The sequence below is a fragment of the Aythya marila genome (genome assembly GCF_965140915.1).
Source record: "Aythya marila genome assembly, chromosome: 11".
In the NCBI taxonomy this organism is placed as follows: Eukaryota; Metazoa; Chordata; class Aves; order Anseriformes; family Anatidae; genus Aythya; species Aythya marila.
The window spans coordinates 10419192-10431336 of NC_139052.1; the positions used below are offsets into that span (position 1 = coordinate 10419192).

General features: G+C 42.4%; 1 protein-coding gene across 11 annotated transcripts in view; it reads left to right on the forward strand.

The window, feature by feature from the left end:
• Nucleotides 1-12145, forward strand: part of MYO9A (myosin IXA) — a 193809-nt gene that overhangs the window by 106381 nt on the left and 75283 nt on the right. For all 11 annotated transcript variants that reach the window (XM_082769071.1, XM_082769067.1, XM_082769077.1 and 8 more), the window contains one exon: nt 8214-8330. In XM_082769071.1, coding sequence (XP_082625197.1) covers nt 8214-8330 — 117 coding nt within the window. The remainder of the gene's footprint in view (nt 1-8213; nt 8331-12145) is intronic.

The following is a 12145-nucleotide window of genomic DNA, read 5'->3' on the forward strand; positions in this document are numbered from 1 at the left end:
AAGTAGGTGTGTTACGGGAGCTGGCAGTGCTCTTGTTTCTGCTGTTTCTGATCTTACTGGTTAACCATTGCCAATCACGCTGGCTAAGCATTGCCAATATTAAAGTAAAATGTTTTTAAGAACAGGAGCTGATTTATTCCAGCATTTACTCACATGTGCAGCATGATTCTGTCGATACTTTGAGTGCAATAAGATAACAGATATAGTTCTTTACCTTTTTTTTTTCCCCCCTACTTGAAAATTATAGATACTGCTCAAACCTACAGCAGTGATTGAAGGAGGCAACAGCAGAAAACGTTAGTTGAATACCAAGGGCAAAATTCAGTGTGTATTAAAATGTGTTTTTTCCTCTGAGTCATCTTGGAATAAGACATTTATGTTAGAATTAGTACAAATGTAATTATGCAGCTGAATTTCACCTTGGAGAATAAACGGGGAAAAAGGGGAATGGCTGATAAGGATTTTAAAACAGACATCAAATTATAACAAAAATCAAATCCTGTGTGTGATCTGCAGATAATAGCTCTCTAAATTTTTTTTGTGGGCTATCAGCAGCTTCCTGGGTTTTACTGCCAAATCCCTGTGAGCAGAAATGAGAATTGATTCATTGGATAACACAGGGAAAATGTATTCCACATATTAAAAGAAAAACAAACAAACAAAGCCCCCATAGAGGCACTATAAATATGTATACAGATTGGATTTTTGAGGGATTTCCTGAAGAGGAAGAATCCTGATTTTTTTTTCCGTGAATATTTCATTGGAAGCACCGTTCATCCTTGTATAGAAATGATAGGAAGTCTATCAAAGGCCCTAAGGAAGAGCGGGATATTTCCTCTCTTCCTGCACTCATATCTTATTTCCTGTAGAGAATAGGAATCTCCATTTCTGTTGTACACAAGCAGCAAACCTTAAGTGTTTTATGGTGAGTGGCTTTACTTAAAGAACTTAACTTGTGCTTTTACTGTGTTTTACGTAAACTCTCGCAAACTTCACACTCATTGCAAAGAAATGTTACTTGTCATCTTGGAACTGCTGTGATTGGTTTTGTAAGTATTTGATAATCCCAGCCTGAAAGGAGAGCGGGTGCTGCTTGTTTTCTTCCTGGAGGGCAGGAAACACGTGCACACGTGTGTTTGTAGCTCTGTGTGTGCTATGGCGGATTTCTGGCTTTACTGGGAGACGAAAGTTTGTAGGTAGTTTCTGTGGCTGCCTTGAGAGCATTTATGTTCTAAAAAATTGATTTGGGGAGATTAGTGCAAGTTCTTATGGGAAAGTTTGCATTAAGAGCTGCTTGTAAAGTCAGATTTTTGGGGGATGAATGGAAATTTTGCATTTGTAGAATACAAGGACTGGCTACAGGCTTTTACCCTGTGTGAGCAAATAGCACCGACAGTGTCTATCATGAAATGTACACACATAAGGAAATGCAGAAAAATGGACAAAGAGGGACCTTGATACACAAAGCACATTTCTAACATGTTTGCACTTTTAGAACCCTATGAATTTGTGCCTGAGAAATGGCATTTAAACATCCTGTTTTCAAGTACTCGTGGCTTTTAGCAATTCTGGAGTGGATGCATTGACCTCGCTCCCGTGTCTGCTTTGTCCCCTGGTGAAAAATGGGGAGAGGATGTAATAACATCAAGTTGACCCAAAATTGCTGAATTATTAACATTGTGTTGACCAACAGCATTGTTCAGCACATCTTTGTGGATGTTTCATAGTTTTGTTTAATGCTGAAGAAGCAGGATAAGGGTTGCCCACTATTAAACTCTACAGGGTTTTAATCTTCCCAGGGCTTCAATTCAGTTTGGTGCTTACACTTACTTTCCAGTTCTGCTTTTAAATTTCACTTCTGATAATCTGAGCCTGTATTTAGTAAGCAGGGCCAAAAAAAATATTTAAAAAAAGCCACCTTTCTTCCAATAGTGACCCAAAAGCTGCAATAACAGATTTCTGCTGTCCAATGTGCCTGGCCTAAAGGGAGCCACTCAGTGGCTGGTGTTATAAATAAATAAATAAATAAATAAAAAATAAAAAATAAAAAATAAATCTGCCCCTGCCTGTACCCAAGTGTCCATCACCCAACCTTTTCAGTGCAATGTTGCAACACTCTTCCCAAGTGATAGCAAAAGTGACTAACTTCGCTTTGCTTCTGCTGCCTTCTAATTTTTGGAGGCACTGGGTCGAGTGATGCACCGCACAGAAATGGTTATTTATTTTGTGCAGGCATTTTTTCAATTGAATGTTAGTGGAAGTGTTTATACTGGTTGCAAGAGGCCTTTATGCTGTGTTTTTGTTTGGGTCAAAATGTTTAAAGTTGGATGTCGGAGGCCGGTTACAGATATGGGTTCTGGTTTGTTTGGTTTGGACAGAGTAGGTGGGGAGAAGATTTTGAATTTGTCTCTCTCTCTGGATCTCACTGGAGGTCGTGGGGTCTGCACTCCAGAAAATGCTCGCCTTGGCCTGATTAAAACCATATCGCTTCCAGCAGGGTCTTACTTTTTCTGCAGCAGGTTCTGTTTGCCTTCTGGTCCCTGTGCAGCCCCTGGGATGTTGCTGCAGTTCTGCACGACAAACTGGCGCTCTTTGCCTTTAAAAGCCCTTCAGGATTTGTTTTCCTCCATCCTCCGTTCTCCTGGCTTTTATTCCTTTAGGCTGACTTCCTAAAGATTTATGGTTTTGCTGTTCGAATTGAAATCATGCTTGCTGACACGTTAGGTTGGTAAAGGGCGAGGAGCCAGCGTTGGCATCACCGCGACCGAGGGCTCTGCGTGACGGCACAAGGGCGTCTCAAAGTCACCCGTGTCTGTGGGGAGCTGAAAATCCCAAAGCAGGGCACGACGTAGAGGTCTGACACCACCTCCTCTTCTCAAATGGGTTCTGTTGAGAGCATGAAGTCAAGAGCGGTGTTTGGTAAGGATTCACTGGGCACCAAATGCATCCAGCCCTATAAAAGAGTAACGAGCGGAGTGAGCTCAGCTGAGATGTAACGGGCTACCTTGCTGGCAGCCTGCGTTTCATTTTGGTGTTTTGGGGTAGATTTCCCATCTGATTGCATGCTGACAGGTAGGTGCAGCTTAAGTGCTGGTGCTACCCCCATAGCCTGCCTTAATGGGGTCACAGAGCTGAGCTGCAGGACTGCCCTGGTTTTGGCTCCAGGATCAAGTCCAGAGTCTATAAAACAGGCAGCTTGTGACACTGCGGTGACAGCGTGGACTTTGCACAAATACAAGCCCCAAGCAGGAGTTTCACAATTTCTGGCAGTCTTGGAGCTCTGGGTATGTTCAGGGAGGCATGCTGGGGAAAGACGTGACATTTTTAAGAGGAATAAGAAGTAAGAATAATTCTTTTACTCAGATTTTTAGATTTGGTACCTCCAGTACACAAGCATGAAAGTGAAGGGACACATTTGCTCATGAAGCACTAAATTTGTGGCATTTTTTTCTTCGGTATTTGAAGCCATAAAATTAACCTGGCTAAACTGCAGCTTCTAGCATGAAATTATTTCCCTTCAGTTATTATTTTTTTTAAAGCAAAGATTGTGTCAGAATGAGTAAAAAGCTGCTGATTTAACCAGGGATTTAGGAAACAAAAAGGATGATTTCAACTAGGTCATCTACGTGTAAGCTGCTGCGGCTTCTGAATACTTAACAAGGTGAAAGAAACCATTCTGGCATTTATTAACAACCTGAGTTCTTCTTGTACCACCTCTGCCCGTCCCACCCGCCTCACAGAAGCAGTGCAGAAAGAGGGTGGGCTAAAATACCACCCTGTACATCACCACGTACAGCCTTTTTCTGGTTTCTGCTGTTTGAGTCACTGCTTCTGAGCAGGGCAGCAGGAATTTGAGAGGCCAGCACCAGGGCGATGGTGCTGGGGGTGGCAGATAGGGCGTCTGGTGAGCACCAGCAGACAGAAGATGAGCTCGTATGTCAAGAGACTTTGTAATCTTAGGAATTAACAACCTGAATGTCTACCAATGTATTTTGCAGAGGCTTTTAATTTGAGCAAATTTGGTTTTCTAAGATTATATCTTTTGCCATCTCTAAAACACAGGCTGCCGCTACCGAGACTTGAAGTCCGTGCTCCAAAATGCTTCAAAGAGAGATTTTAATTCTTCAGTCTGTCGCCCCTTGTTCATTGTGGCAGAAGACGTTTCCAAAAGTAGATCTGCTTTTAAATTAGCCTGAATCTAATGCCCATCATGAAAACTCAAGGGCCATTTGCTTTGGCAATGCAATCTTATGAACAAAACCAAGCATCTTAGTAGGGAATGTTGGCCAGCCCTAGCAAGTGGCACCTCTAGCGTCTAAGCAGCAATGCCTGTAATCAAATATTCTTCCTTGCCAGTCCTATCTGCAGGAAACCTATTGATTAAAACCTTGTCTTCAGTTTATTTCCTGCATCACCACATTCAAGAGCGTTTGATCTATTTTGTTTTTGAATCAGTAAGCAATATTTCTGTGTGTGTGCAAGATGTTGTGCTTGCTTTGATCCCAGAGAGATTGTTTTGGCATCGCATGAGCTATTTTTATTTTGCTTTGTGAGTGAATTTTATGAGTGCTGCAGTGTTAGAGATCTGCCTAAATGGTCACGTAACGAGACATGCAAGAGACAAGAAGCTGGAGATGACACAAATGCTGCTTCAAAATACCAAGCAGGAATTTTGAACCATTCCCTGGAAGAACTTCATGGGACTACTTATTTTTGCAATTGCAAAGACCAAAGAAACTGGTAGAGCAGCCTGTAGAGCTTCCATTTGTTTTTGTGTAGTTGAGAGTTTGCTGTACGCAATTTTTTTTTTGCCTTTTTTCAGTTTAAAAATGTGAGTTAAATCAGAAGGACTTATGAGGTGGTGATCTTAGAGGAATTAGGTTATAAATCAGTAAAAGCAAAGGAAGGGAGGCTAGGTGGAGACAAGCCATACATACATACTATGTGCCATATATTTCAAAGGGCATCCCCAGTTAACATACGTTTTAGTTAAAAGTTGTGTGTTGCCTTCAGCAGGCCGTGCATATTTGTTCTCTTACTTCTCTAATAAATCCAGGTACAAACTGTTTCAGCTGTGTACGATGCATGCAGCATTTGCATGTTGTGAGCTTGGTGGCATTGATTATGTCTGAGTGCCAGCACTTTGGAAAGAAGAAAATGCCATCACTAAATCACCCAGGAAAAGTTAAACCCTTCAAATCCTGAAATAGAAAAGATTTGTAAGTGTGTATTTTAAATGCTTTGCTGCATCAGAGTGGATGTGAGTGTGTGGCTAATTCCTTTCTTGAGTAATTATGAGCAAGTCCTGAATATTGCACACCAGGTTGTGCTGTGAGCAACAGGGAGGCTTGGGCAGGCAGAGCATCCTTTACACAGCCTCTCGTCAGCAGTGCTACCCCACTGAGCAGAGAAAATAAGAGCGAGACGTGCTGAAGGGGACAAGTTGCCGTGTGGGTTTTCTTTTAGCCTTTCTGTATTTAAAGGGCTTTATGGGCTGACATTATTTTAAGCTGTCTGCATGGTGGCATGTGGCAATGCAAGATGAATGCCAAAGATGAAAAAGAAAAGAAAAAAAAAAAAAAGGAGGTGGAAGACTTGTTTCCAAAGCGATCCATTTCAGCAATTTGGGGGAAAACTCGATACCGTGTTCTCGAAATTGTAGCAGCTTAATTTGGAAAGAAACAATATTCCCTCGTGCAGTTTATATGTACTTAGGCTAGAGAAGGGACTTTATCTATAATGTAACATCATGCAGGATCAGTTCTGAAGAACAAATACCTTACTGAAGTGGGAAGAAGTGCTAAAAGCCAGTCGGCTGCAGTAGGTGCATGTCTCTGCAGGTGTTGCATAGTTCAATGCTGCGTGCACAGGGTCAGGCGCTGCAGCAAGCCCAGGGTGGCAGCGTGGCTGCTGAGAGTTATCAGGATTTGTTGGTACAAACGAGAGAAGAAATTGGCTTATAAGGAGCCAACAAGTTCGCAAATGAGATCCATGTGTACATACGCATCCCCCCGCCTCTTATTCTATATATGTTGCTTTTGCCAGCTTGTCTGCTACAGACATGGTGTGTAAAAATAACTGTTGGAAATCAGAGATTGGGTTTTTTTGTCGTGCAGGGGCTCCTGGGTCTGGAGCAGAGCAAGGAGAGCAGCTCTCCATCATAACAGGGGGGAGAAAAACAGTCTATTGTAATAGAAAACCATATGGGAATGTACAGAGGAAACAATGCTCTTCTTCATTGGCTTTATATAGAAATGGTTTTTGGTTTTAACTGCATGCCTTTGTGTCAGACCAGTTAATTGGACTGGTTTATGCTGGACGGATCATTACAGCAGCGAGAAGCATCTCTGCCTTAGCCTTTGTCCTTCCCCAGGGACAGGTTTGTTTGGTGGCAGCGGGTGACAGTGGCACCAGTTGTTTTCCAGCATTACCAGATTAATTAGGCTGAGAGAGAGCATGGAGGTAGTTCTGCATTAATCACTGAAATCTTTCCCCACATGTTTTTTTGGGAAAAAAAAAAAAAAAAAAAAACTTCCATATTGCTTATAATATAAACAAGAAAAATTCTGAACTCCCCCAGGTCTTTCCTTCAGTAAAGGAAGAGAAAGCAGTTACTGGAAAATACATAGCCCTGTGTGCGTTTCCAGGTGCCAGCTGATCTCCAGTGCGCTTGTTGGATAACCCCAATGTTTCAGCAGCTCACCCAGGGCCTTTGAAGGCACCGTGCTGATCTGCAGCACAACAAGGCTGCTCGGCCCCACTGCTCATGTATTTCCATCCTACCCTTGGTTTTGGTTCATCCCAGTGCTGGTTTGGGACAAGTGATTCCCCAAATGATTCCTTGTTAATTGTTGTAATGTTTCATAATTAGCCCTCCTACGTTGCTTATCTGGCAGTGTTTATTGCCACCAAGCAAGAGATGGCTGTGGCCACATCAGGCTGATGGTCAATGTGCAGAGGCACGGATTTGTGAACATCCTTAGGCTGGCATGCTTGGGCTCCTGGTACCCCGCTTGCAACCTACTAGACAGAGGACCACAGACTGAATTAATTGCATGTAGGAGCAAAACATTGGCAGAAGAGCATGCAATCATGGTTAAAGATGTCATCCCAAAATATTTAGGGGAAAAGAGGGAGCTTTTGGTGGAAGCAAGCTGAGAGAAAACAAATGATGCTATATGAGCTTTGCTCTTTTGCTTCAGGTTGGTGTCGTGAGGCTACACAGCTCTCGTATGTTGGTTAGAGGTCTGGTGGGAAGGGGTTTCAATGCGATGTATATAAAGCTGCTGATTTGTTATGGTTCAAGGTTTTACTGAATTAGTTGTGTATGAACCCTGTTTCCTTCTTTATTCTTACATAGCAGCTAAAACCAAGCCATGACTTGATGGTCACTGCTGGTATTGCAAGGTTTTGGGTGACTAGTATGTGCAGAAGTACCATAATACAATTCAAGGTAAAAATTTAAACCAAGGAATCACAAGCAAAGATAGCCCTTAAGTATGAATTGCTGCTTTCTGGCTTGGTCTGTAACTACCTGTGCCAAAGCACGTGTGGTGTGGAGAAACGTGGGCTGGTGACCCTCCTTTGCACGTCTTCTTCGTCACTGTCAATCGAGAGAAATCTCTCATGTCGTGGTTGAGAGGACTGTGATGTTGAGGCCCCTCTGGGGAAGCGTTAGTTCTCTTTCTAGGAGAGCTGTAGTGCCTGGAAAGCTTGGGATATTCAGCGCCGTTCACAGATTTACTATGTGGGTTTCAGCCTCCCACTGGCACCAGGCGGTGCCTGCCCCGACACACGCTTCCACCCTGCTTGATGGTTGCTGTGCAGTATTCCCCCTCCTCTTCCCTTCTCCACAAATAAATCTGCGGTCCTCTTGGTGAAGTTAAATACACGTTTTATTTTTATTTCCTTTCTCCATTGGTGATGGGATTTATTGTGTGATCTCATGCATCATCCACTTGAATGCACCAGGGTAAGCCAAGTTAAAGTCTAGGGCACATCTCATGGTTCGGCTGAGCAGAACAGTGTAGCGATCACAGCAAACACCCCATGGCTTCAGGACCAGTGGTGTATGCAACATAAACTAGAACAGTAGACAAAAGCTTTGGCGAGGGCAAAATACGAACATTGTACGTGGTTGCTTAAGAGGTGAAACACGTTTCAGTGCAGAGCATGAATCATTTCCAATCGCCCTTTTCCTTTTCTCCTTTCAGGCTGTGACCGTGCGAAACTCCATGGCTAAATCATTATACAGTGCCCTCTTCGACTGGATAGTTTTCAGGATTAACCATGCACTCCTGAACTCGAAGGACATGGAGGAAAGCACCAAGGTAACGTCTTGCCAGCTATTTTGGCTATGCACTTCAGTTTTAAAATAGGTAACTACGGGATAAAACATTACACAAGCTGCTAATGGCAAATTGCTTAATGTAAAGTTAACTTTTCCTCGTGGAACATTGCTGTTAATATTTCGGACTGAGTATATCATTATTTTAAGTGGTGTTTGCTGAGCCAGGAACAGAGAAGTGCCTCAAATAATATATCCTCAAAGCAGCTGGGGAAAAGGGTTTGGTTTAGTCACAAAAGCCTAGTCCCCCACCCCCTCCAGGAGCAATGCCAAGTCCTTCTTCCTCCTCATGTAAGTCTGTAGGACCACATGTAATTGAGGGAAAAACTGGAAATCTTGCTAACGTGTGTTAGCAAGGTGTTTTGATGAGGTTGTTCAATAAGAATAATCCAAAAAAGTTAAAAACCTGTCGCATTGGGAGATAGCAAGGTAAGAGACCCCTCTGATTCGCAGAAGAGCAAAATTAGGGAAAAGCTCTATGACGGGAAGAGTGAAGTCAGCACGGTGCCTAACCGATTTCCCAAAGAATTTATGGAAGGGATTACAGGACATTTCCTGCGATAGCAGGGGCTGGACACGGTGACCCAGGACATCCTCTCTGCTCCAGTGTTCCCAAACCTGTCCCATGTTCGTCCATGCTCAGAGCAGGGGCTGACCCTCGAGAAGCTTTCTGAGCATGTACGTGTATATATGTGGACATGCACTCACGCGCTTGCAGCTTGCCAGCTACCCTTGGCTTGGAAATTTTGGGCGCAGGCCAGCACTGTATTTTTTGTGTTTTTTTTTTTTTTTTCTGGGTCATACATCCAGGCTGAAGCTGCCAAGAGGATTGTTTCACTGAGTGCTAACGTTGTGTTTGAATCATGCTGGAGGACTGAGCGAAGTCGCAGCGGCTTGCAGTGTAGCCGATCCTTCATTTAACTGCACAGAAATGCTTGTGGTGATTAGAGGAGAGTAATTATAGACCGCAAATAAATGTGTTTGTATAAAGTTTGTTTTTAATGTATTGCAGTGACACTACTGACAAGAGAAGTTTTTTGAAGCTGTTGATATCTAGTGAATCTTCAGACTCAATGTGCTTCTTTTCCTTCTGTTTAACGTTTTACAGAAAACGTTGTGTTCTTCCCTGATTTTTTTCAAGTCATCAAAAGTTTTGTCTGGGACATCAGGAAAAAAGACAGTTGTTTGTGTATTTGGTGAAACATGAAAGGTAGATTCCTTTGGCAGGGAGATGCATCTCGGATACTGATTGTTTTGTTTAATGATCCAATATTGGTGATTTTTTTTTCCAAATAGTATGTGTTCCATAATATTTACATACAAAGTCAGACTGGGACATTACCATTTGCTTGCTATTAGCCTGTCACAGCAGGGCAGAACTGTAGGTGCTTACAGGCCATTAGACTTTGGGTCTCAAACTCAGAATAACTTCTTGTGTGGCAGGCATGTTTTGCATAGGTAAAATAAGACTCAAAACCATCTGAGCTCAGAGTGTATGTGGGAGCAGAACTGTATCTGAGGCTGGTGACAGAAGTGAAGATGAAAGGATGTCTGTGAGCATAAAGTCTGATTTCAGTGCTCGTACTCAGCTGCCCTTTAAAAGCCCTTGATTCCAGCTCATACAGGCTTTGCAGAAACAGGCTCAACCAGAGGTGTCATTTGCCTGATTGTGGTAGATCAGGATTTTGCTGGTGCAAGATGGAAGTTGGAGAAAGAGACAAATATTCCAAAGACACAGCTGCATCTTCATCAGGCACATGAAATCCTGCATTGCTCCCTGCTCTGCATGCTGTAAAAACTTATCTCTGTACCCTGCAAAGCCTTTTTGCTGGGGAAGAGCAGCTGGCCACCTCTGTAAACCAAGACTTGGCCAAACTGGTGGTGGTTTTTGAATCTCTGGAGGGCTGTTTTGTTGATAGGTGGGAAGAAGACCTAGGTCCTAACAAAGTCTGTGGCCCCAAGAGAACTTGGGACAATGGGAATGGAGAGATTTTTTATATCCCAGTATGTGTGTTTATTTATTATCAGCAGTAAGGAGAAGATCAAGAGATGAAGCTAGATTTAAAAAAAATAAACACTCGGTCATCACTCTTCCACTGTTTTTCAAGCTAGTATTTGAAAGATGTAAATCAGACCTTTGATATCCAAATTTAGTTAAATGTACAGTGAATTATTTTGGGAAAGCACAGTAGGATTTGGCTTATCTCGCTTGCTGGCAGGACTTGTAGTGCATTATATCTGAGCTGAGTTGTGAATAGTCATTTGAAACGGGCTGTTTTATGCTTACAGCAGCACTACTACGTACGAGTTTCACTATGACTTGCTGCTGGTGTGTTCTCAGTTTTCCTTGGTCTTCTCCCTTTAGCTTTTAGTTTCTGTTCTGATAATGGCTTTGCTCGTGATACCCTACAAGCTGTCCGAAATTTGACCTTTATTAATGAGGTCGGAGACGTTTCTTCCTCATGAGAACTAGATTACTAAACCTCAGAGAGTCTTTTATTTAATTTCCCCTCCATAAATTAGGTTAAGAATTGTTAGAGGTCCGTCTTGCCGCTTAAAATGATGATATAGTACAGATCATGTTTGAACGAGAGACGTTTCTTTCAAGGGGGTTTTTAAGCTTTCCCATTTGGTTCTTGTGAAGCATCTTCCTTTCCTGCTAAATAACCCCATTGTGTTCAGCGGAGGTGCTCTGTAAGTGTTTATGACGGTGAATGTGAATTCATGGCCTCTAAATAATTTAAATTAATCAACTAAGTTCATTCCTGGCTGTCTGACCTGAAACAGAGGAAGAATTGCTGAGCACTTCATGGGTTTAGTGCGCATCTGTTCATCGTTTTCAGGTCCCAACTTCCAAATTCATAACAAATCTCTGCCTCACACTTGATATCATATGTCACCGTGTATGTTGTGGTGATACAAATTGGAGTAATCCTTTTAGATTTATTGTGATGGCTTTCTGTATTTACAGTATTGGCTTGCATTGGAATATTGTTTAATTTTATTCCTTTTCCCCAGAATTTGAAACAAACCCATTTGTAATTGCCAAAGCGTACCTCAGAGCTGGAATGACATCACCAGCGTGCATTCGGGGTACAATAAGTCAGCTCTGACAGTCGATGTTTATAGGTAATTTGGGAGCTGTGGAGCACTGAGCTCCAAGGCTGTCATTTGCAGAATGCCCTCGAGGCCCCTGCGTGGCATTTAGCTCCCTGATTCACAGCTGTGGCATTTCCAGAAAAGAGCGAGGCCACTTTTATCTCAACTACAGAGTGATTCCTAGCCCAGGGCTCGCACAAATTTCAAAATCCTTGTAGACGTAGGCTTTTAATTATGGGAGTTTTGCTATAGATTGGTATACTGGTGCGCTCGTCTGCTGCTGGTCCTGCTGCAGGCTTGCGCACTCGCAGGCTTGTCACTGCTGTGCACTTGTTCTCTTTAAATGTTAGTTTCAGTAAAGGAACAAGATTAAGACATAAGCTAGACTTCGGCTCATGAAATCTAAATTATGTTGCATCTTGGCATGATTTCCACATGGCACTTGTTCGAAGTCTGAATTCGAAACTGAAGCATTACAGATTTTTAAATTTAAAACTCCTTTGATTATTTTCATTATATATTGGGCTGTAAACTTAATCCCAGATTACATGCTTTAAGGAGTCTGGAACTTTAACAGAAAAATTTCACTCATTCACACCTCAATGGAAATCATTTTTTCAACTTTCTGTTAGAAGTGGCTGTATTGGTGAAAGGTTTTGTGCTGTTTTATAATAGAAAAAACAATACAACCCTTTTGTG